The 23,607-nt window shown below is 38.6% G+C and overlaps 1 protein-coding gene across 2 annotated transcripts; it reads left to right on the forward strand.

Moving 5' to 3' along the window:
* The first annotated feature begins 1,953 nt into the window (after positions 1 to 1,953).
* On the forward strand, positions 1,954 to 22,670 carry micu2 (mitochondrial calcium uptake 2). Of its 2 annotated transcripts, none has more exons than XM_062048315.1 (12): positions 1,954 to 2,228; positions 6,258 to 6,387; positions 9,112 to 9,143; positions 9,234 to 9,309; positions 11,770 to 11,817; positions 16,895 to 16,977; positions 17,285 to 17,338; positions 17,425 to 17,522; positions 20,978 to 21,149; positions 21,284 to 21,392; positions 21,475 to 21,632; positions 22,434 to 22,670. In XM_062048315.1, exons 1-12 carry the CDS (start codon positions 2,025 to 2,027, stop codon positions 22,533 to 22,535), a joined length of 1,266 nt encoding a protein of 421 aa, XP_061904299.1. In that variant the 5' UTR covers positions 1,954 to 2,024; the 3' UTR covers positions 22,536 to 22,670. The 2 variants fall into 2 exon arrangements, with proteins under 2 accessions (XP_061904299.1, XP_061904300.1); XM_062048316.1 differs by having other exon boundaries at positions 1,955 to 2,228; positions 22,446 to 22,670.
* Positions 22,671 to 23,607: the final 937 nt, after the last annotated feature.

The following is a 23,607-nucleotide window of genomic DNA, read 5'->3' on the forward strand; positions in this document are numbered from 1 at the left end:
GCCACTCCATGCAGTCCAGATTTTATAAACGTGTATTAATTACGCTCATGAAACTATTAATCGAAGCAACAAAATGTAAATATAATTTTTTTTTCTAATTAAATTAACTAATTAATTATTGCAGCCCTATAATATAAAAATATGTACATGTATATTTTATGTATATTATGTACAATAAAAATACAACATCAAGAATGGTAACAATATAAACAACGCAAGTTACACAACACAAAAACTGATGTTGGAGGGAAATAAGGCAAGGCAACTTTATTTGTATAGCGCTTTTCATACACAAGGCAGACTCAAAGTGCTTCACAGACAACAAAGTGAAATGAAAGAAAATAAAAGCAAAATTAAAATGCAGACATTAAAAATAAAAACAGTGCGGAAGTTAAAAGTTAGAAGATTAAAAGATTTAGCTGAAAGCTAAGGTGAACATAAAAGTTTTCAGTCTAGTTTTAAAAGTAGTCAGAGTTGGGGAAAGTCTGACATCTTCAGGAAGTTTATTCCAGCTATTTGTTGCATAGTGACTGAATGATGCGCTCCCTTGATTTGAGTTTACTCTGGGAACCGCTTACAGATTGGTCTCAGAAGATCTTAGTGATCTAAAGGGCTTATATAGTGGGAGCATGTCAGTGATATACTTCGGCCCTAGACCATGTAGTGATTTATATGTGAGCAGGGGGATTTTGAAATCAATTCTCTGATGTACAGGGAGCCAATGTAAGGATTTAGGAATTGGTGTAATGAGCTCACATTTTTTGGTCTTTGTTAGAACTCTAGCAGCAGCGTTCTGAACAAGCTGTAGCTGCCTGACAGTTTTTTTTGGGAAGACCTGCAAGGAGACCATTACAATAGTCTAGCCTACTGGTAATAAGGGCATGTACAAGTTTTTCTAAGTCTTGAGCTGACATGAGCCCTCTAAGTCTTGTTACATTTTTGAGGCGATAGTAGGCCGATTTTGTTACTGATTTGATGTGACTGTCGAAATGTAAATCAGAATCTAAAGTAACCCCAAGATTTCTGGCTTTATTTGAGGTTTTCAGGGACAGTGATGGTGTTGGATGACTTTAAACCTTTCTTTTTTGGCACCAAAAACAATTATCTCAGTTTTATCTTCATTTAGTTGTAGGAAATTTTGGCACATCCAGTGTTTGATTAAGATTAAAGATTAAAGTACCAATGATTGTCACACACACACTAGATGTGGTGAAATTTGTCCTCTGCATTTGTCCCATCCCCTTGGGGAGCAGTGGGCAGCAGCGGCGCCGCGCCCGGGAATCATTTTGGTGATTTAACCCCCAACTCCAACCCTTTGTTGCTGAGTGCCAAGCAGGGAGGTTATGGGTCCCATTTTTATAGTCTTTGGTATGACTCGGCTAGGATTTGAACTCTTGCTTAATGCACTGGCACAGAAGATCTATGGGGCGATAGTCATTTGGTGATAGCGCTACATAGATTTAGGTGTCATCGGCATAGCAATGATGGTCAGTCTTATTATTTTGCATGATTTGTCCTAGTGGGAGCATATAGATGTTAAATAAAGTCATCAATAAACACAAAAGAGATCTCAAAAATATACATTTAACCAAGATTCTATAGTATCTGTTCGTGATACCACAGATTTGGCTGAATTTAGACAGGTCCTGCTTTTTATTTCAATCAGTATTATTTTATTCATTTGTTTTTTTTTCTTTTTAGTTTTGTAATTGTTTACATTAAGTTTTATTGTCTTGTAGTAATGTGCGTACTTCATTATTGTTGTATTTTCATGTAGTTTATTGACTACATATCGGATTTGCAAGTGTTTTATTTGTTTGTATAATGTATGGTACAATAAAGGAGAAAAAACAAGTTTAATGCTTTCCGTGTAGGCGGTTATACGTCACGTGACCTGGTTTTCCGGTTTGCCAAGCACCAATCATAACACGCTTAAAGACAGGTCTTCCGCCACATGGGGGCGTGGTTTATAATACTTTAGCAGCTCCTTCGTCTCTACTTGTGGCCCAGCTATCGATGAGAAAATGGCTTGTCTTGGAAGAGTAGCGAACGTGTTTCGAAACTCTGTCCGGGGTTCAAGGTCTCTAAAAGGTTTAACATGGCACCGAGCTGTCGGACCTGCCATTGGAGGCACAATTGTTGGGGCTGGAGTCATTTGTTATTATTTCCCATTTCATGTAAACAGCACGAGTTTGCCTATCGTCGTAGCTCAAGCGGAAGAGCAAAAAGTGAGTATTAAAAACGTTTTATTTCCGTCTTTGACTACCAAGACAGACATAAGTATTGTATTTATTAACACGGCTGTTTGAAATGTCAAGTGATGTATGCATGTTGTTATATTAAATACTAATGCAAAAGTTTTACAGGGCGTTATCGACGATGGTTGTCAACGTCTAATGCATTCATAGTCACTTAGTTACAAAATCAAGAATCATTATTAGCCAGTTAAGTTAAGACTGATGATGATATATTTCTACATGGACGCAATGCAAATAACCAGTATTATCCCTAACAATAGCTGTTCAATTACATGTTTAATAAAGTGCAAGTTGGTAAAACACAAAGCTAGTATATTATTCCAAAGAAGATGATCACGAATCAAAGTTAATTGAGGTTAAAAAAATGTGTATTTGTGATGTTGGTAGATGATGATGTACTGTATCTTGTGTGAAGACTGTATTATGATGTTAGTATATATTTGATAGTATATATCTGTATCATGAATCAATTTAAGTGGACCCCGACTTAAACAATTTGAAAAACTTATTTGGGTGTTACCATTTAGTGGTCAATTGTACGGAATATGTACTTCACTGTGCAATCTACTAATAAAAGTTTCAATCAATCAATCAATCAATCAATGTAACTGGGGCATCAAACTTGTCCGCTGCACGCCCACTCTGCAAATAGGGGGAAAGCAAATGTATTATTATATTTATTGGCTGCTAATTATTATTATAATCTGACTGACACAAAAACCCTAATGCTACAGTTGTACAAAACCAGTGAAGTTGGAATGTTGTGTAAATCGTAAATAAAATTGGAATACAATGATTTGCAAATCCTTTTCAACCTATATTCAATTGAATAGATTGCAGAGACTAGATACTTAATGTTCGAACTGGTAAACGTAATTTTTTTGTAAATTTGAGATTATTAGGAATTTAATGCCTGCAACATGTTTCAAAAAAGCTGGCACAAGTGGCAAAAAGACTGTTTAAGTTGAGGAATGCTCATCAAACACTTATTTGGAACATCCCACAGGTGAACAGGCTAATTGGGAACAGATGGGTGCCATGATTGGGTATAAAAGCAGCTTCCATGAAATGCTCAGTCATTCACAAACAAGGATGGAGCGAGGGTCACCACTTTGTGAACAAATGTGTGAGCAAACTGTCGAACAGTTTAAGAACAACATTTCTCAATGAGCTACTGCAAGGAATTTAGGGATTTCACCATCTACGGTCTGTAATATCATCAAAAGGTTCAGAGAATCTGGAAAAATCACTGCACATAAGCGGCAAGGCCGAAAACCAACATTGAATGCCCGTGACCTTTGGTCCCTCAGGCGGTACTGCATAAAAGAACAACATCAGTGTGTAAAGGATATCACCACATGGGCTCAGGAACACTGTCAGTAACTACAGTTTGTTGCTACATTTGTAAGTGTAAGTTAAAACTCTACTATGAAAGGCGAAAGCCGTTTATCAACAACACCCAGAAACGCAGCCGGCTTCGCTGGCCCGAGCTCATCTAAGATGGACTGATGCAAAGTGGAAAAGTGTTCTGTGGTCTGACGAGTCCACATTTCAAATTGTTTTTGGAAACTGTGGCTGTCGTGTCCCCCGGACCAAAGAGGAAAAGAACCATCCGGACTGTTATAGGCGCAAAGTTCAAAAGCCAGCACCTGTGATGGTATGGGGGTGTATTAGTGCCCGAGACATGGTGCTATTAATGCTGAAAGGTACATACATGTTTTGGAGCAACATATGTTGCCAACCAAGCAACGTCTTTTTCATGGACGCCCCTGCTTATTTCAGCAAGAAAATGCCAAGCCACATTCTGCACGTGATACAATAGCGTGGCTTCATAGTAAAAGAGTGCGGGTACTAGACTGGTGTGGCGCATTATGAAGTGTAAAATACGGCAACAGAGACCCTGGACTGTTTAACAACTTAAGCTGTACATCAAGCAAAAAATTAGAAAGAATTCCACCTGAAAAGCTTCAAAAATTGGTTTCCTCAGTTCCCAAACGTTTACTGAGTGTTGTAAAAGGAAAGGCCATGTAACACAGTGGTAAAAATGCCCCTGTGCCAACTTTTTTGCAATGTGCCATTGAATTATAAGTTAATGATTATTTCCATCCATCCATCCATTTTCTACCGCTTGTCCCTTTTGGGGTCACGGGGGGTCGCTGGAGCCTATCTCAGCTGCATTCGGGCGGTAGGCGGGGTACACCCTGGACAAGTCGCCACCTCATTGCAGGGCCAACACAGGTAGACAGACAACATTCACACTCACATTCACACACTAGGGCCAATTTAGTGTTGCCAATCAACCTATCCCCGGGTGCATGTCTTTGGAGGTGGGAGGAAGCCGGAGTACCCGGAGGGAACCCACGCAGTCACGGGGAGAACATGCAAACTCCACACAGAAAGATCCCGAGCGCAGGATCGAACCCCAGACTTTCGTATTGTGAGGCAGATGCACTGACCCCCTCTACCACCGTGCTGCCTAATGATTATTTGCCAAAAAAATTTTTAAGTTTCTCAGTTCAAACATTAAACATCTTGTGTTTGCGGTGTATTCAATAGAATATACGTTGAAAAGGATTTGCAAATAATTGTATTCTGTTTTTATTTCGATTTGCACAACGTGCCAACTTCACAGGTTTAGGGGTTTGTAAAAACAAAACATGTTGCAGTGTCTTTGCTAAGATTTGTTTTTAACACTAAGTCTTAACAGTAACGTAAAGTAGAAGCAGTCATTAACCGCACAAAACAATAAATCGAAGTACATTTTGCCCTGCTATAGTATGTGTCGTGTGCACACACTACTCGTTCCACCGGTAGCGACCAATAACAAGTAGCTTTATGTAACACTTAAGTGCAACTATAAGAACGTTTGACAGACCATTGATGACATGTTAATTTTTAAACACTTTCCATCATGCATTCATCTACTTTGCACTCAATGTATTGTTGAGGATGGTGGTGATGTGGAAAGTGTTGCCTCCCTTCGCAGGGACTTTTTTCCTGCATTTTCTGGTGATGGGCTGACTATCCTAAATTATTTTACCTTCAGCATGCTTTACCAATCCAAAATAAGTCCAGACTTCAGATGTTGTCCGTTTACTAGGAGGGCAACATCTCAAGAGCGAGGTCCATATGTTGTTTTCCGCCACTGCAAACAGCGCTAGTGCGTATGTGCCATCTGCGGAAGCCCTGCAGCTGCTGCTTTTCCAGGAAGTGAGCAGTGTCGCAAAAAATACATTTATTAAATTATGTTTTTTCAATAATTTAAAAATGTAACGTTATTACTTACCGTCCGGAATTATATCGCGGTTTATCATTATACCGTTAACCGTTTCATCCCTAATTGGACCAAATTATTATTTTAAAGTAGCAAATTTGTTATATTTTGTTTCCTTGATTATATTTATTTTATTTATACAGTCTTGCACTTTAGTTCCTACCTGTTGTTTCCTTAAGTCCGTTTGAAAAAATCCAAAATACTGCCATACTGTTGAGGTGACTTTTCCTGTTTTATCGACAATTTTTTCACTCTCTGCTGCCCTAATTTTTAGTTTCTCTTCTTAACAGACCGCGAGTGCCTTTGTTAATGCAACCAACCATGCTTCATTCTTTTCGGTTTTATCGATCAAAATATATACCGTATATATATATATATATATATATATATATATATATATATATATATATATATAGAACATTTTATCAAACACATTTTTTTATTGATATCGATTACTTGTCTAACGCTACATTTATTGATATTGTTTTATCGGCCCAGCCCTAGTCTAGATTAGACAAGCCTGTTCACAGTGTCAAAGTAAGCCATCCTCTCAGAGAAGAATGTTCCAACGCAGGAACTTTTCAAATTCCCTGTGCAACACCTATGTGATAAATTACACCCTAGAGGCCTACAATGGTTCCAGCCAACAATTACTAGGCGTTTTCATAAGTTCCAGGAGGTACTTGGAAGTTGAAATTGTGCTTAAACATCTTGTGCTGTTTCAGGAGGCTGCTGCTCCCCAAATGTCAGCCAGAAAAAGGCGTTTTACCCAGTTTGCCTCAGTTGCTTACAAAGACGAGCCCTACATGACACCGAGAGACTTCCTCTTCTCCGTGATGTTGGAGAATGTTGATCGTAAGCATTGTATTTTTTTGTACTTACTGTTTAATGACGGCATGCAACATATGGTAGCTACCTAATGTTGTGGTACTGTACTCTATATATAATCATTGATCCACACCACCTTAATATACAGTCAAGCCCAACATTATTAATTACCCTGGCACCATGAGTTTTGGTTGAAATTAGGGCTGTCTAAGTTAATGCTTAAACTCATGCTATTAATCACTAGACCCTATTGAATTAATCATGTATAAACACAGATTAAGTGCATAAATTACCTAAGCCGCGAAAGGTTACCTGAAAGGCGGATTTATACGGTCAGTGATCAGGTCAATGCTTATGTCCGTCGAAAGATGAGTGAGGATACAACATTTAGTGTGCCAGATGGCAAATTTCACTTCAAAATACACCATGACAGTACTTTATATAAAAAAAAACTTTTTGAACAAATAAAAGACATGCTCTGGAAAACATTTTTTAAAAGTTAGTGTATGACATTCTGAAAATAAAATTGCATATGTGTCAAATATTAGTTTAGTTTTTTTAAGTCAATTTAAATTATGCGTCTAATTAACTGCAAAAGTGTATAAACTGATTTAAAAGAATAATCATTTTACAGCAGAAAAAAGTGTGTATAAGTTGTATGTGTGTATATATATATATATATATATATATACATATACACACACATATATACAGTATACACATATATATATATATAGTCGTGGTCAAAAGCTTACATACACTTGTAAAGAACATAATGTCATGGCTGTCTTGAGTTTCCAATAATTTCTACAACTCTTATTTTTTTGTGATAGAGTGATTGGAACACATACTTGTTTGTCACAAAAACATTCATGAAGTTTGGTTCTTTTATGAATTTATTATGGTCTACTGAACATGTGACCAAATCTGCTGGGTCAAAAGTATACATACAGCAATGTTAATATTTGGTTACATGTCCCTTGGCAAGTTTCACTGCAATAAGGCGCTTTTGGTAGCCATCCACAAGATTCTGGCAAGCTTCTGGTTGAATTTTTGACCACTCCTCTTGACAAAATTGATGCAGTTCAGCTACATTTGTTGGTTTTCTGACATTGACTTGTTTCTTCATCATTGTCCACACATTTAAGACAGGACTTTGGGAAGGCCATTCTAAAACCTTCATTCTAGCCTGATTTAGCCAATCCTTTACCACTTTTAATGTGTGTTTGGGGGTCATTGTCCTGTTGGAACACCCAATTGCGTCCAAGACCCAACCTCCGGGCTGATGATTTTAGGTTGTCCTGAAGAATTTGGAGGTAATCCTCCTTATTCATTGTCCCATTTACTCTCTGTAAAGCACCAGTTCCATTGGCAGCAAAACAGGCCCAGAGCATAATACGACCACCACCATGCTTGACTGTAGGAATTAGTGTTCCTGGGATTAAAGGCCTCACCTTTTCTCCTCCAAACATATTGCTGGGTATTGTGCATACTTGCCAACCTTGAGACTTGAGACCTCCATTATCGGGAGGTAGGGGGTGGGGGTGGGGGGCTTGGTCGGGGGGGGGGGGGGGGGGGGGGGGGGTGGGGTGGGTGGTGGGGGCGTGGTTATTTACAGCTAGAATTCACCAACTCGAGTATTTCATATATATATATATATATATATATATATATATATATATATATATATATATATATATATATATATATATATATATATATATATATATATATATATATATATATATATTATATATATCTTTATTTTGTTTACATAGAAAAAAAATACAAAAATACTTGAATTTCAGTCTTCCGTTGGCTATCCATTAGATGGCAGTATTGTCCTGTTTAACTTCTCCGTTCATTGGGCAGGCAAAGCCTCTATTGTGGGAAAGCGGACGTGAGAACAGGCTGTCCCCACTCAGTCTCAGGTCCGCATTGAGCTGGAGGGGCGTGGCCTCCAGCTCCGGCTGAATACCGGAGTTTGTCGGGAGAAAATCTCTGCCGGGAGGTTGTCGGGAGAGGCGCTGAATACCGGGATTCTCCCGCTAAAACGGGAGGGTTGGCAAGTATGGTATTGTGGCCAAACAGCTCAATTTTTGTTTCATCTGACATCACATGGACAAAGATAAGACCTTCTGGAGGAAAGTTCTGTGGTCAGATAAAACAAAAATTGAGCTGTTATCGGAAATTATTGGAATCTCAAGACAGCCATGACATCATGTTCTTTACAAGTGTATGTAAACTTTTGACCACGACTGTGTATGTGTATGTGTGTGTGTGTATGTGTGTGTGTGTATATATATTTATGTATGCGTGTATGTATGTATGTATGTATGTGTGTATGTATGTATGTATACATATATGTATGTATGTACAGTATATATATGTATATTATTTGTGATAATTTTTTGCCATATCGCCCAGCCCTAGGAGAGATACACTTGTCCAAGATTTTAAAGAAAATTATGATAAACTCTTATTCGTACAATTAGTTTCTCAATAAGTCTCTCTTCTGTTCTAAATGTGTAAAATGCATCAGCATAAAACAACTTTTTCTTTACCGTAGCACCATCTGGTGAGGTACTGTGGTGGTTAAATATCCCACTGATGTCTGTCTGGGGGAAAAATCACTAGAAGATATATTTTTCATATTATTTGTACCTGCAATAGAGCTTTTTCCAATATTTATTAATTATCTAAAAAAAAATCTATTTTAGTGTGTAAATGTTTTTGATCATCTTTCCTCAGGAAAACTGCAAAAGAGAGTCCTAACAAAAGAAGTAAGTGTATTACTCTAAAAATTGGTAGCTAAGTAAATAACATGGGTTACTGTTGGGTGGTTAATAGTTTCATCTTTGGCCTTTTTGTAGGACGTGGATAAGATGGTGGCCGCTGGCGTCAAAGCTCGTCCTGGAAATTCTTTGTTCAGGCTGTGGGGAGACAACGGTAAGTCACATGTGAGTAAAACAGGGTTGGATGGATTGTCATTGCATAAGTACAAACAAAATATTGTACTATGTTACTGTTGATCACAAATCATTCATGTTGATATTTTAATAACTTTCAATGTGTTTATTCCTCTGATCTAACAGTTGAATTTGTACTGTAACAATGGAACCCTCGAATGTGGAAGACAATCCTTTCTGTGTCAGTGGTGGTTCACTCTTGCTGTCATAAAACTTTCATAACTGTGGAGGCAATGTTTTAAGTAGGGCCGTACAATTAATTGATTTTAAATCTTAATCAGAATGATTATGGTAATTTTCCTCATGTCTTGTGCCAAGCTATTGTAGGCTCTTCCTTCCTGCGAGAGCGCTTCCCACACACACGTCTGCGTTTCCCATTTCCTTATTTATTTGTGGCCTTAAAAAAAACAACACATATGGATTTGGCGTATCCGGGTTCGCCCTTGCTCACAAAAAAATTTGAGTAGAAATGTGGTGGCTGTATCGTAATTCCACTCACAACTAGTTTTGTTAACGATAAGCCGATGCGACTGAATATCTGGTTTAAGTGGCCTGTTCGGCTATGTTGGTTACAGCCCCCGTCAATTAATTAGATTCAGCTGTAAATCCTTAGGTTTATCGAGTGTCAGGCATCCCAGATGTCTGCTATTTAGCGGAATTCTTCTACTTTTCTAGCCAAAGTGTTTTTTTTGGGGGTTTTTTTGGATCTCCGTACAAAACTGCTAACTGGGCCTCTCCCTGGTGCACCGTGGTCAGCTAGCTGCTTAAAGCTAACCACATTAGCAGACCGAGTGCGCCTCCAGAGTGGTGATGATTTCGGAGCTAGAGAAGATAACCTGCATGTGAAGCGAAGAAAAATCAAATAGTTAATTGTTTTGAATGATTCAAGAGAGGTCAAGTTTGTAATGCGTTATAGTATAGGTTGACTCGTGAGGCTGTAAAGAGGATGAAAGTAGTCAGTAGATGAGGAATAGCAACATATGTTCTTGTGGAAACACGAGTGCTGTAACAAACGTCCTGTTTCATGTATATATTGCTGTTGACCAGTAGATATTATGTCTCATGATTCAAATCATGTTTTGAAATATTAAAGCCTTTAACTTGTACTGGATCTATTGCTGCATGGCTGAAGTTGCTTAAAAAGCACTGTTAAGTAGTGTAGTTTTGTAATATTGTGTAGTGAACTGTAGGGCTGGGCGATATAGCCTTTTATTAATATCTCGATATTTTTAGGCCATGTCACGATACACGATATATATCTCAATATTTTGCCTTAGTTTTGAATTAACACTTTATGCATATAATCACACCACTATAAAGTTAAAGTACCAATGATAGTCACACACACACTAAGTGTGGTGAAATTTGTCCTCTGCATTTGACCCATCCCCTTGTTCACCCCCTGGGAGGTGAGGGGAACAGCGGGCCCGGGAATAATTTTTGGTGATTTAACCCCCAATTCCAACCCTTGATGCTGAGTGCCAAGCAGGGTGGTAATGGGTCCCATTTTTATAGTCTTTGGTGTGACTCTGTCGGGGTTTGAACTCACAACCTACCGATCTCTGGGCGGACACTCTAACCACTAGACCACTGATTAGTATGATGATTCTATGAGTCTACATTAAAACATTCTTGTTCATACCGCATTAATATATGCTAATTTTAAACTTTCATGCAGAGAGGGAAATCACAACTAAGTCAATTTACCAAAACTGTTTTTATTAAACAGTTATTAAGCAGTGGCACGAACATTCTTGTAATTTCAAAACAGAAAGTGCAAGATTGTCAGACATTTTAAAACAAGCTATTAGTGCACTTTTGTGCATGATGTCACTAAGATGACATATCAAAACAACACTAAATTAAAGTGCACTTTTTGTACAGACAGAAGGCCACTAGAATAGTTTAAAAAGTGCGTCTGTGATGGTATGGGGGTGTGTTAGTGCCCAAAGCATGGGTTACTTACTCATTTGTGAAGGCACCATTAATGCTGAAAGGTACATACAGGTTTTGGAGCAACATATGTTGCCATCCAAGCAACGTCTTTTTCATGGATGCCCCTGCTTATTTCCGCAAGACAATGCCAAGCCACATTCTGCACGTGTTACAACAGCATGGCTTTGTAGTAAAAGAGTGCGGGTACTAGACTGGCCTGCCTGTAGTCCAGAAAACTAAAAGAACCACAGCAAAACGGTGTGGTTATCAAGAAAAAGTTGTTTAAATGTTGACGCTAATAACCACAATAATAATACGCCTTATCACCTTTTAAAACCACTGTGATCATTTTCCTCTTTTTGTGGTCAAATTCCAAGTTGTGCAATTTCAAGGGCATTCAATTTTAAATCATCTGCTCTATTTGTTTTTTTTATTTGGCAGTCCATGTATTTTATATCATCCAACTGTAATTGTCAATTATATGATTTCATTTATTGTCATGCAGGTTTGATTTCCTACACTGAATATCTCTTCTTGCTGACTATTCTGACAAGTAAGTTGAGTACATTACATTAACTATCTGACTTTCATTGCTGGTTAGGGAAATGTCCACACATTTTCTGAAGCGCACATTTCCCTTCACTCGTGTTCATGTTTTTTCAATCCACACCAGTGGCATTCACTAGATCAGGGGTCACCAACGCGGTGCCCGCGGGCACCAGGTCGCCCGTAAGGACCAGATGAGTCACCCGCGGGCCTGTTCATAAAAAAATAAAAAATAAAACTTTTTTTTTTTTAAATTAAATCTACATAGAAAACACAAGATACACTTTCAATCAGTGCATCAACCCAAACAACCTCCCCCATGCACACTCATCCACACAAAAGGGGTTATTTCTTTCTGCTACCAATATTCTGGTTCCCACAACATAGACAACACATCTGCAAGGGACACAGTCCCTGAAGCACACATGATTGTATAGGCTGCTGGTCCACTAAAATTTTCATTAATTACTATTTTTTTATGTAATTATTTTTATATTGTTTTACTTTCTTTTTTATCCAAGAAAATGTTTTTTATTTATTTATCTTATTTTATTAATTTTTTTTTAAAAAGGGCCTTATCTTCAACAGACCAGGTTGTCAATGAAATTAGATTTTTTTAAAGGGTTTTTTAAACCAGGCCCAGTCCAGATAATGTCCAAGTCGGACTCAGCAACACACACCTTCATTCATGTACACAGAAAAAAATTAGGGAACACAACAGATTGCATATAATTTATAAACAAAACACTTTGCATTCCATTCGAAAGGATGTTCCCTTTAGATTTCCGATCCTTAACATTTTACATTTATCATAATTAAGCTTAAGGCCAGATTGCTGTGAAAATATGTCCAAAAGATTAAGAAGGTTCCGCAAACAATGAGGAAAAATATTATCTTTGTGAATCAGCCTTTTCTGACATGAACTTCATCAAGAACAAACACAGAACACGCCTCACTGATGCACATCTGCAAGACTCACTCAGAGTTGCAGTGTCAAGTTACACACCAGAGTACAACACACTAGTTAACAGCTTCCCACTAACTGACAAAGAAACAGATAACAGATTTGGTGTCCAGTTCAAAATGTGACATGATTTAAAAATTTGAGAGTTTACTTTTGTATTTTACATGAGTTATTATTTGTACAAACATGGTGCAAAGTAATTCATGATTTGTTAAAAAATGTTAGTGGCTAGCTAGTTAAAATGGGATATTGTGATTTCACAAGACTGTCTTAGAAGTGATCATTTGAAAATGTTCAATTTGAAAAATGTGCACTTAGAGAAAATATAAAAATAAAGTGTTGCATATTGATATTTATCTGTTTCTATATATATTTATTGTGATAAATCATTAAGATGATCAGTGTTTCCACAAAGATAAATATCATTAATTATTAATAATAACAGAGTTAAAGGTAAATTGAGCAAATTGGCTACTTCTGGCAATTTATTTAAGTGTGTATCTAACTGGTAGCCCTTCGCATTAATCAGTACCCAAGAAGTAGCCCTTGGTTTCAAAAAGGTTGGTGACCCCTGCACTAGATGTAATGTGCGTTTTGTCCATTCATAATCCTGACTCCCACGTTAAGAGGCGTGTCACAAAAGTTACCCTATGATTTAAGGTCTCATCTAAGAGACATGGGGACAACATCAAGATTGTCAGAGCTGCGGAGAATCAGGGAAGAATCCGTCTGGACATTCATGAAGGCGTGGCAAACAAGACTGCGAAAGTGGGATTACTTCGCCTCTGTTGAATGAATGTTTAGATGTTTTGGTCAACTGTGCATACTATGGGTCTAGCACTGCACAAAATACATAAATTAGGTGTGTCTAAACTTTTTACAACAAGGGCTGCATACTGAAATATTGAAGGAGGCAGGTCCCCTTTTATATACAGTATTTTGTACAATAAAGATACAAAAACCAATACAATGTAGGTCTGCTAATATAAGATAAACTATCCGAACAAAATATCCACATTTTAGCTCCGTGTAAGAGGTGTAATAAAGCAAAATTATTATTATTCAGTCAACTAAAACCTTTTTAAGGGCTTTGGCGCACTCAAACTTAAGATATCTTGCAAGTAATTTGTACACGTCCATCATGACAGGATGCATGGAAATCATAAAGACCATAAACAGAAAGACACACAGGTTGGCCATTTTGTTTTTTTAAGTCCCATTTGTGGGGGGATTTCTGCCATTTTATTGTTTTCTTTTCATTTGTGCAAATTCTAATCCAGTATGTCGGGGTTACTTGACTTTGGAATGTGTCATGAGCCAATAAAAAACAAAAAAACTCTGGGCCGCAAATGGTCCCCACGGCCGCATTTTGGATACCCCTGACATAAGTCAATAACTAAATTGTTTTTTTTTGTAGTTTCCTCAAAGTAGGGGGAAAAAATAGATAAAAAAGAATGAGGGTGATCGTCGGCAATATTAACATTTAAAAAGTAGGCTCTGCTGCATGTCAAATCAATCACTTTCACAACCGCGGCGACAGAGAATAGCCTCTTGAAGCACGCTCCCATCAATACCAGAGGCCATTGTGTATGAGCACAAAACTCATTATGCCGAACTGAAACATTAACATTATTATCGTATTTTTCTGTCTATAAGGCGCACTTAACAACATTTTATTTAAAATCAACAGTGCGTCTTATAACTTGGTGCACACAATAAAAGACTCTAGCAAGCACAAAACTTTGATGTTTCATTGAGAATATATAACATTACTCACTGCTCTCAAAAAGCTATCAAAATTATTTAGTACAACTTTGGTAACCTACAAAGCCGCAACACTTTATGTATTATTGGCACATTAAGGCTACCATAGTCAGAGGCACTGTGCTTCAACATACAGGTTTTATTTTGGTGTCTGTGTGTAAGGACACCAATTTGGAGACGACATCTGGCGTTTTGTTTTGACCTATTATGCAAAACCAACCTTTCTTACCTATTTGGTTCCTGCTGTTCTGTATTTTGGCTCTGCATAAGTCCTGAAAATTTGCACTCGTACACCATGATAACACTCTTTTTAGTGTGACCATTTAGGAGGGATAGTGTGAATTTTGGGAGAAAACTGTCATAGTTCCAAAAATAAAAATGCATTAAAATCACTTTTGTTATGAATTATTGACTTATTAAAGGCTGTAATTACCTCATCTAAAGTATTTCACTTTGCAACTGTTTTTTGGAAATTATGCATATTTAGTTTTTTCCCCATCATAAAATTTTTTTTTGTTTTTTTACAAAAAGAGCATAAAACCTGAAAAAAAACATTACACATATACAAAATATCTACAGATCAGTCTGACGCTGGGGAAGAATTTAATGTGTTTAAAGTAACCATTTTTCAATCGCTTAGGAGGCTTAACGTAGTAGTTTTGAATTAAGTCGACTCAAGGGTTAATGCGCCTTATAATACAATGTGCCTTTTATATGAATATAGACCCGGTCATCGGCAGCGCGCCTTAAAATCCGGTGTGCCCTGTGGTCCGGAAAATACGGTAACATTAACTAACTTTTTCCAGGGTTGCTGCAGCCGATCGCTTCATTTGTTTTTCCACTCGCTTTGCCTTCGTGGAGTCTCGGCGTGCGTTTAAAACCGTACTGCTGTTATTACATTGCGAAAGGGGAGGACAATATTGGAGACTGACGCATTTGTCTGTCTCCAATATCTGAGATATTTGATGTTACTTTCATTTTGAAAGCGCAGCGTTGTTACTGGTCGCTCCTCCGCTCACCTGCTCTGACTGAGTGTTAAAGGGGAACTGCACTTTTTTGGAATTTTGCCTATCATTAACAATCCTTATGTAAGACAAGAACACACAATATGTTTTTCTTTTTTTATGCATTCTAAATAGTAAATAAATGCGATCAAAAGTCCGCTTACAATGGAGCCTATTGGAGTCGCTCTATTCAGCCTATAAAGCCCTTAACATACATCCAAACACTTCCATTAAGTATTTATATACATCATTAATTTCAAAAACGCATCACGACGTTCATTTTTTTTTTTCCAACATCATCACTGATTATTACTCACTGCAGACTTCATAAGAGCCAACAAATAAAATCAAAAATTACTTATTGCGTGATGTCTGCTGTCTTTAGGATGCCGACTGCTAGAATCTTGTTATATTCACGTTTTTAGATGAAAAATAACTCCTAATGCTTGCAAAAAAAAGGGGGTGGAACCAAGCGTCTTTTCGTGTCGTCCTTGCCATTTCCGGGTCTTAATTGGCTGTCGAAGTGTGCCAATTTGTCAGATTACATCCTCGTCCTTCTACTATCAAGGTGAGAAGCGTGATTTGTGATATAGAATAAGCTTTCACGAGCAAAGGAAGCGAGGAAGCAGTTTACATTTAAGATTATGTAAACATAGGCTCACACGCTAGTGATCATGGCGCTGCTATAAATAGTTTGTCTGCGTTTGCGTTTATAATAACAATATCACTAATACTTGATTAATATTCAAGTCATGAAATTTAAAAGGAGTATTGTTGGTGCTTTTTGGATGGTTTTTTTTATTGGGTTTTATGGGCGGAATAGAGGACCTCCCATTGGCTCCGCTGTCAGCTGACTTTTATTTACGAGTTAGAATGCATTAAAAAATACATCTGTCGTCATGTCTTTCATAATAATTGTGAACGATAGACAACATTCCCCCCAAAAAGTGCAGTTTCCCTTTAAAACACATTGCCAACTGCCATTTTAATAGAGATAATGTTGCACATTTCTTAGGCCGCAAGTCAAAAAGCTCAGTTTTACCGGTGCGTACATGAATTCTGAAGCCGTTTTTTGTTATTTTCAATTTGAGCCATATTTTCTAAAACGTTAGTTTTTAGGAGCAAAAACTTAAGTTTGTGTTGACAAAAAATATGCCCTTATAAAATATTTGCGTTTGTGTAGACAAAGCCTAAGTCTTTGTTTGTTTTCGTTGTTTATTTCACTGTAACACTTAATCAATGATATCAGATGCAATTTTCTTAATAATTAAAAAAATGTTGATGAATGGTGTTCAAAGTAAGGTTGAAGTTTTATTTAGGCATGGACATTGATACTAATATTGCTGTTGCAGAGCCACGGACAGGATTTCATATAGCTTTCAAAATGCTGGATGTGGATGGCAATGAGCATGTGGACAAAAAGGAGTTCATGAAGGTAAAGACAGCTGAAGTTGCCAATAACTATGGTACTATATCACATGCTATTTGCACCATGTTGTATTAAAACTTGTTACAATAGATGGATTGTTATTGTGATCTCAAATGTCGCAATTTGTGCATTTTTAATGCTGCCTGATGCTCTGCACTGATGCTGTCACAGTTGGAAGGTGAGAGGAGGATTCTCACACTGTGTTTGCATCTCTGTAGCCTTACATATTTATATTTATTCCATGATTATATCAATATAGCAAAAATCATTCTTTAAAGAATGTTTTCCATAGTATGTGTTCATGTGTTTGCAGCTCAAGAATATCATTGGAAAAAGTAAGAGGAGGATTCCAAAGGAGAGCACAGAGGTATTTGTTCTGTCAGCATTCCATGTCACACGTCAATGTTTTTGTTTTTCAAATTAGTTGATGTTCTATCTTGTGGACGCTTGCAGAACCCAATGGAAGAAGTGGAGCATGTGAACACTACTCTGCAGGCCTACTTCTTTGGAAAAAGGGGAGATAAAAAGCTGCAATATCAAGAGTTTCACAAGTAATGACACACATTTCACATGTAAACGCATTTATTGGAGTTGGCACCACGATGTCAAGTTATATCACCATCCACAACGTTAGGTAATGCTGCCTTCACATTGTCACATGTTTTTGTAGGTATGTTTGTGTTTTGAGGTGGTATACAATTGTGTTACATCGTACTAAAAGATAGGACATGCATGTCCTTGGTTTGTGTTTCTGATGCAAGGCCAGAAGCCGTTTTCTCCTAAGGAATTAAGTAAATCCAATAAACTAGTTTCAGACAGCCACAAATATGAACACAAAACGCATTTTCAGGCATGTGAAATTTCCGCAAAAGCGTTTTTAAACATTATTTTTAGCGTCAAAATATCAATTCAGTGTTTTTTAAAAGAAATAATACGAACTGAACAAAACGCTCGCCTCAGCTGCAGGTACCCGCTGTTCCTCTTGCCTAAACTCTGCACTGAGTTGCAGGACAGGGAGACGATCAGGAGCACCGAAACAAGCTTGCTAGTACGCTAACCACCTAGCTATCTTACTTGTTGTTGCCTCCGTTCGCTATCCAAGTCACAATACTTTGCGGCTAATCATTTTTGGATGATTACAATCCGAACACAGTTAGTTGGATGTCTAGAGTATTTATTAGTAGCCAGCGAGAAGGTATATTTTTGACAATTTTAACAGAGGTCACAACACCGGAAGTATATTACCCGATGGGGCGTGGTTACATGATAGATTCGCCAAATGGGAAACGTTTTCTGACTTTTTTCGCATGCACCTTATAGAATTTTACATTACATTTTCAATGATAATAATGTTAGTAAAAATGTTATGTGGTACATTACATAGGATATGTAAGTGTCAAAACAGACAAAAGACGTTTGTAGATGAGAATAAATGTAAATGTAAAATATTGTGTAGAAATGCGCCCAATTACAGGAAATGTAGTCTTGATTTAAAATAAAAATGTTTAAGGGTTTGTTTTTTCGCAATTTTCAGGGCTCACATCCCTGCATTTTATAATATATGTACATGTCGAATACAGTGTAAAATATATATTAATGATAAATCAACATTTACATCACTTTAATGATGACTTTTGTTAGCAAAGATGGCGATGAGCGGTGAGGGACGATAGGAGGCGTGAGCCACACAAACGCCACCTTTATACTTTGCTATGAGTTATTTCTTTAATTCAATAGTGTTTCACAACTTTTTCACATATAAAGGTAGTGGCATTTGCAACTTTCTTAGGCCCCATAGGGGATTATTTTTGCAACCGTACACAATTCTAAAAAAAGATACAGAGACGAGTCACCAGCGAGTGGCTTACTAGTTTGTTGGCTGGGATGTTTTTGTCAAATATGTAATCCTACAAAAATTGGGCAGTACATAAATGGAGGTAATGTGTGGTACCATGCAATCTCCTTCGTAAATAACTTGTAAAAAAGGGTGAAAAGACAAATTATATTAATTTGGCAGATGATAGAGTTTTTAATACTATTGTTATGTCATTATAATCCATGTCGACTAATCAAGGTTTATTTGTATCGCACCTTACATAAAGATGGAGCCCAAGGTGCTTTACAGCAGTGGTCCCCAACCACCGGGCCGCGGCCCGGTACCGGTCCGTGAATCGATTGGTACCGGGCCGCACAAGACATAAAAAAAATATTCTATTTATTTTTTAAATGTATTAAATCAACATAAAAAAAACAAGATACACTTACAATTAGTGCACCAACCCAAAAAACCTCCCTCCCCCATTTACACTCATTCACACTCATTCGCACAAAAGGGTTGTTTCTTTCTGTTATTAATATTTCTGGTTCCTACATTATATATCAATATATAACAATACAGTCTGCAGGGATACAGTCCATAAGCACACATGATTGTATTTTTTTATGACAAAAAAAATAAATATATAAAATAAACCCCCCCCCCCCAATAGCAAAAAAACACTAATGGTAACAATTAGGCACTTTTTGCTAGCCGCTAACTTCCCTCCACAGTGTAAAGCCACTTCTAAGTCAGCAATCCCCGCCTCCATGGCGGTAAATAAAGTATGTCACTTACAAGTATCTCTGGAGGACGAGGAATAGCTAAACATGCTACACTACACACTGTATGAGGTTATGCTACCTGCAAGCCAGAGATCTTGAATGTAAACAAAGTTGGACAGATCAATACAAATATCGATAGTAATGCTTCTACGTAAAATATCGTTATATAGTCGATTGTACAATGATTAAATGGATATTTTCTATTATATATTAAATATTTTGTCGTTTTTGGTATTGTTTATAAACACAGGAGATAAGTCCCTGGACGCAGAAGGACTTTAAGGGCAAAAAACTAAATCAGAACCAGTATTAAGAAATATTTTGAATATTTGAATTACATCGTCATCAAAATTCTTATTTAAAAATATTATTTAATCTAATTGTAACTGCGATCAAAACATTTTATCATTCAATGATTTAGAAATGTTGAAGTATCTGCATTGGTATGACTAATGCTGCCCCTGTAACTGCTTGGTATTGGATTGATACCCAAATTTGTAGTATCACCCAAAACTAATGTTAAGTATCCAAACAGAAGAATAAGTGTTTATTACATTTCAACAGAAGTATAAATATCCATTCATTTTCTTCCGCTTGCCCCTCTCGAGGTCGTGGGGGTGCTGGAGCCTATCCCAGCTGCACTCGGGCATAAGGCGGGGTACACCCTGGTCAAGTCGTCACCTCATGGCAGGGCCAACACAGATAGACAACATTCACACTCACATTCACACACTAGGGACAATTTATAGAAACAGTAAATTAACAAGCACATTAATAATACTTTTAATAAAATAATACAACTGGAAATGATACAATATGTTACCGCATACGTCAGCAGCTAAATTATGAGCCATTGTAACACGTTTTGAAATGGTTTTATTATCATTTACATACCAAATAAAATATTGCGATATATATAGTTATCGCAGGAGGCTGCAATATATATGATGATATAGATTTTAGGCCATATTGCCCACATCCCTAGTTGTATTTATTTAAAAAAAATATTATTTTACTGTACTGCCATTGGTAAGATGGTTGATCCTCCGTCCTCTCTTTCCCCGTCCCCCTGCGAGCCTTGTCAGCCAGGGTGTGTTGTCCCCGCTGGCCTGGTTGTACCCGCTGACGGCCAACACCACCAGGGAGCTTTGTTAGCGGTCGTTCATCAGCTCACAGAAGAATGATTTTCCTCTTCTTTATTACTTGCGTGAATATACTGCCGTGTTTTCGATGGATTATTTTCAGTCTTTCAGCCATCAACTGTCTTTCTCTGAAGAACGTCAGAAAGACCATATTGGACGTTTCTCTAAAGATGTTGCATGGTTTGGCTCGCATGTTCTGCTCCCGTGCGTCTCGTCCTCGACTGCTGTTGTATGTGACCGTGCACGTCATGTGTGTCTGGCAGGTTCATGGAGGACCTCCAGGCTGAAGTCCAGGAGATGGAATTCCTTCAGTTCTCCAAAGGAATGGACACTATGCGACGGGAAGACTTTGCCGAGTGGCTGCTCCACTACACCAATGAAGAAGCAAACGAAGTCTACTGGGAAAACATGAGGAAGAGGATCCCTGCTGGCCAGGTACTCAAACATGTGTGCAGATTATATTAAGGGGTACCATGCCCGCTTGGCGCCAGATCACAACAGAAGTAGTTTGAGGATATTTTCATAAAGAACTGGTATTTTTACTCACCAAAGTGTACCATCATTCACAGAGCATCACATTTGAGGAGTTCAAAGCCTTCTGCCTGTTCACAAACAATCTGGAGGACTTTGCAATTTCCATGAAGATGGTCAGTGAAGCCAACCGTCCCGTGGGAATGGGTAAAGACCTCACTTTAAGCTCCAATACACAAAATCTCTCCCAACCGTCTGCTTAGACATTGTTTTCATCCTATGAATGTAGCCCAGTTCAAGCGGGCCGTAAGGATCGCCACAGGTCACGACCTGTCAGAGAACGTGTTGGACACGGTCTTTAAACTCTTCGACATGGACGGGGACAACTGTCTGAGCCACAAGGAGTTCATTGGCGTGATGAAAGATCGAGTGTTGCGGGGCCTCAAGGTAGGTGATCATCGCTGTGTTTGATTGGTGCCACTGTAAGCGTGCAAAAATGTCTTTGTTGCTGAGCGATAACGCCGATGTCCGCAGATGCAGAAATTGGTATTCATGAGAAGCTTCAATGTGGCGCAGAAGTGGGTCGTGGCATATTATAGTATTACCAGAAAAAAAAAAGGAAAATGTTTATTTAAAAAAAATAAAATTTTAAATTAAAACTTAATGTGGAAGGTAATGAGAACATGTTTTCAGGATAATAATTTCAGGTACAGAACTTTTGGAATTCCTACTTGGTACACATCCAAAGGAAGTGTTTATAGCGTTTACTCGGTAAATAAATACACTGCAGCCAAGTTTCGGCCGGCAAGAGTCATTGCTAACTATAATGACAAGAAGAAGCCATAGCTTGAAGACCCTCTTTTGTTGTCAAAGTCTCCTGTTTGGGAACACTTGGTCTTCCTGGAGAAATGCAATACAAAACTGCCATGCAAGCTTTTTTCTTATTTCAATACATAGTTTTAGCCTTTTTTTTTTTTTTTACAAAATAAAAATACCTAATGGCTGCCACACCCTTATTTTCCATAGCCAGCCCTTGATGGGATACCTGTGATGTATTTGATTAATTGAATAGGATGCTTGTTGAAGGATTTTTGTCCATGTACTTCAACTGTACCCTACTTGCACATACAGGTACACACTATGTACTTCAACTATGTCCTACAGGTATTCACAATAATGTCATTCTGCTAGTCACGGTTGCATTGCTTCAAGAATTCCAGCTCTATTTTGTATGATAAACATGTGCAGGTGCATCCACAGAATGGCTTCTCTGGCTACTGGAAGTGTGTGAAGAGAGAAACCCTGAAGGGAGCCAAGGAAGCGCTGGGAAACGGCAGATGTCCCATCTGAGTGACTTGATGTCTCAGGACACGTCTGGCACCCACTACTGGCCAACCCCACATTTAAGATAGCAAATATATATATTGTTTTGCTTTTTACAATTAATGTACAAATGATGGCATTCATTAAAATCATATTGGCTTGTGTGTGTGTGTGTGTGTGTGTGTGTGTGTGTGTGTGTGTGTGTGTGTGTGTGTGTGTGTGTGTGTGTGTGTGTGTGTGTGTGTGTGTGTGTGTGTGTGTGTGTGTGTGTGTGTGTGTGTGTGTGTGTGTGTGTGTGTGTGTGTGTGTGTGTGTGTGTGTGTGTGTGTGTGTGTGTGTGTGTGTGTGTGTTAAAATTTCCATCCATCCATCTTCTTCCGCTTATCCGGGTCGGGTCGCGGGGGCAGCAGCCTAAGCAGGGAAGCCCAGACTCCCCTCTCCCCAGCCACTTCGTCCAGCTCCTCCCGGGGGATCCCGAGGCGTTCCCAGGCCAGCCGGGAGAGATGGTCTTCCCAATGTGTCCTGGGTCTTCCCCGTGGCCTCCTACCGGTCGGACGTGCCCGAAACACCTCCCTAGGGAGGCGTTCGGGTGGCATCCTGAGCATACCACCTCATCTGGCTCCTCTCGATGTGGAGGAGCAGCGGCTTTACTTTGAGCTCCTCCCGGATGGCAGAGCTTCTCACCCTATCTCTAAGGGAGAGCCCCGCCACCCGGCGGAGGAAACTCATTTCGGCCGCTTGTACCCGTGATCTTGTCCTTTCGGTCATGACCCAAAGCTCATGACCATAGGAGAGGATGGGAATGTAGATCGACCGGTAAATTGAGAGCTTTGCCTTCCGGCTCTGCTCCTTCTTCACCACAACGGATCGATACAGCGTCCGCATTACTGAAGACGCCGCACCGATCTGCCTGTCGATCTCATGATCCACTCTTCCCTCACTCGTGAACAAGACTCCGAGGTACTTGAACTCCTCCACTTGGGGCAAGATCTCCTCCCCAACCCGGAGATGGCACTCCACCCTTTTCCGGGCGAGAACCATGGACTCAGACTTGGAGGTGCTGATTCCCATCCCAGTCGCTTCACACTCGGCTGCGAAC

Source organism: Entelurus aequoreus, linkage group LG05 (assembly GCF_033978785.1).
Source record: "Entelurus aequoreus isolate RoL-2023_Sb linkage group LG05, RoL_Eaeq_v1.1, whole genome shotgun sequence".
NCBI lineage: Eukaryota > Metazoa > Chordata > Actinopteri > Syngnathiformes > Syngnathidae > Entelurus > Entelurus aequoreus.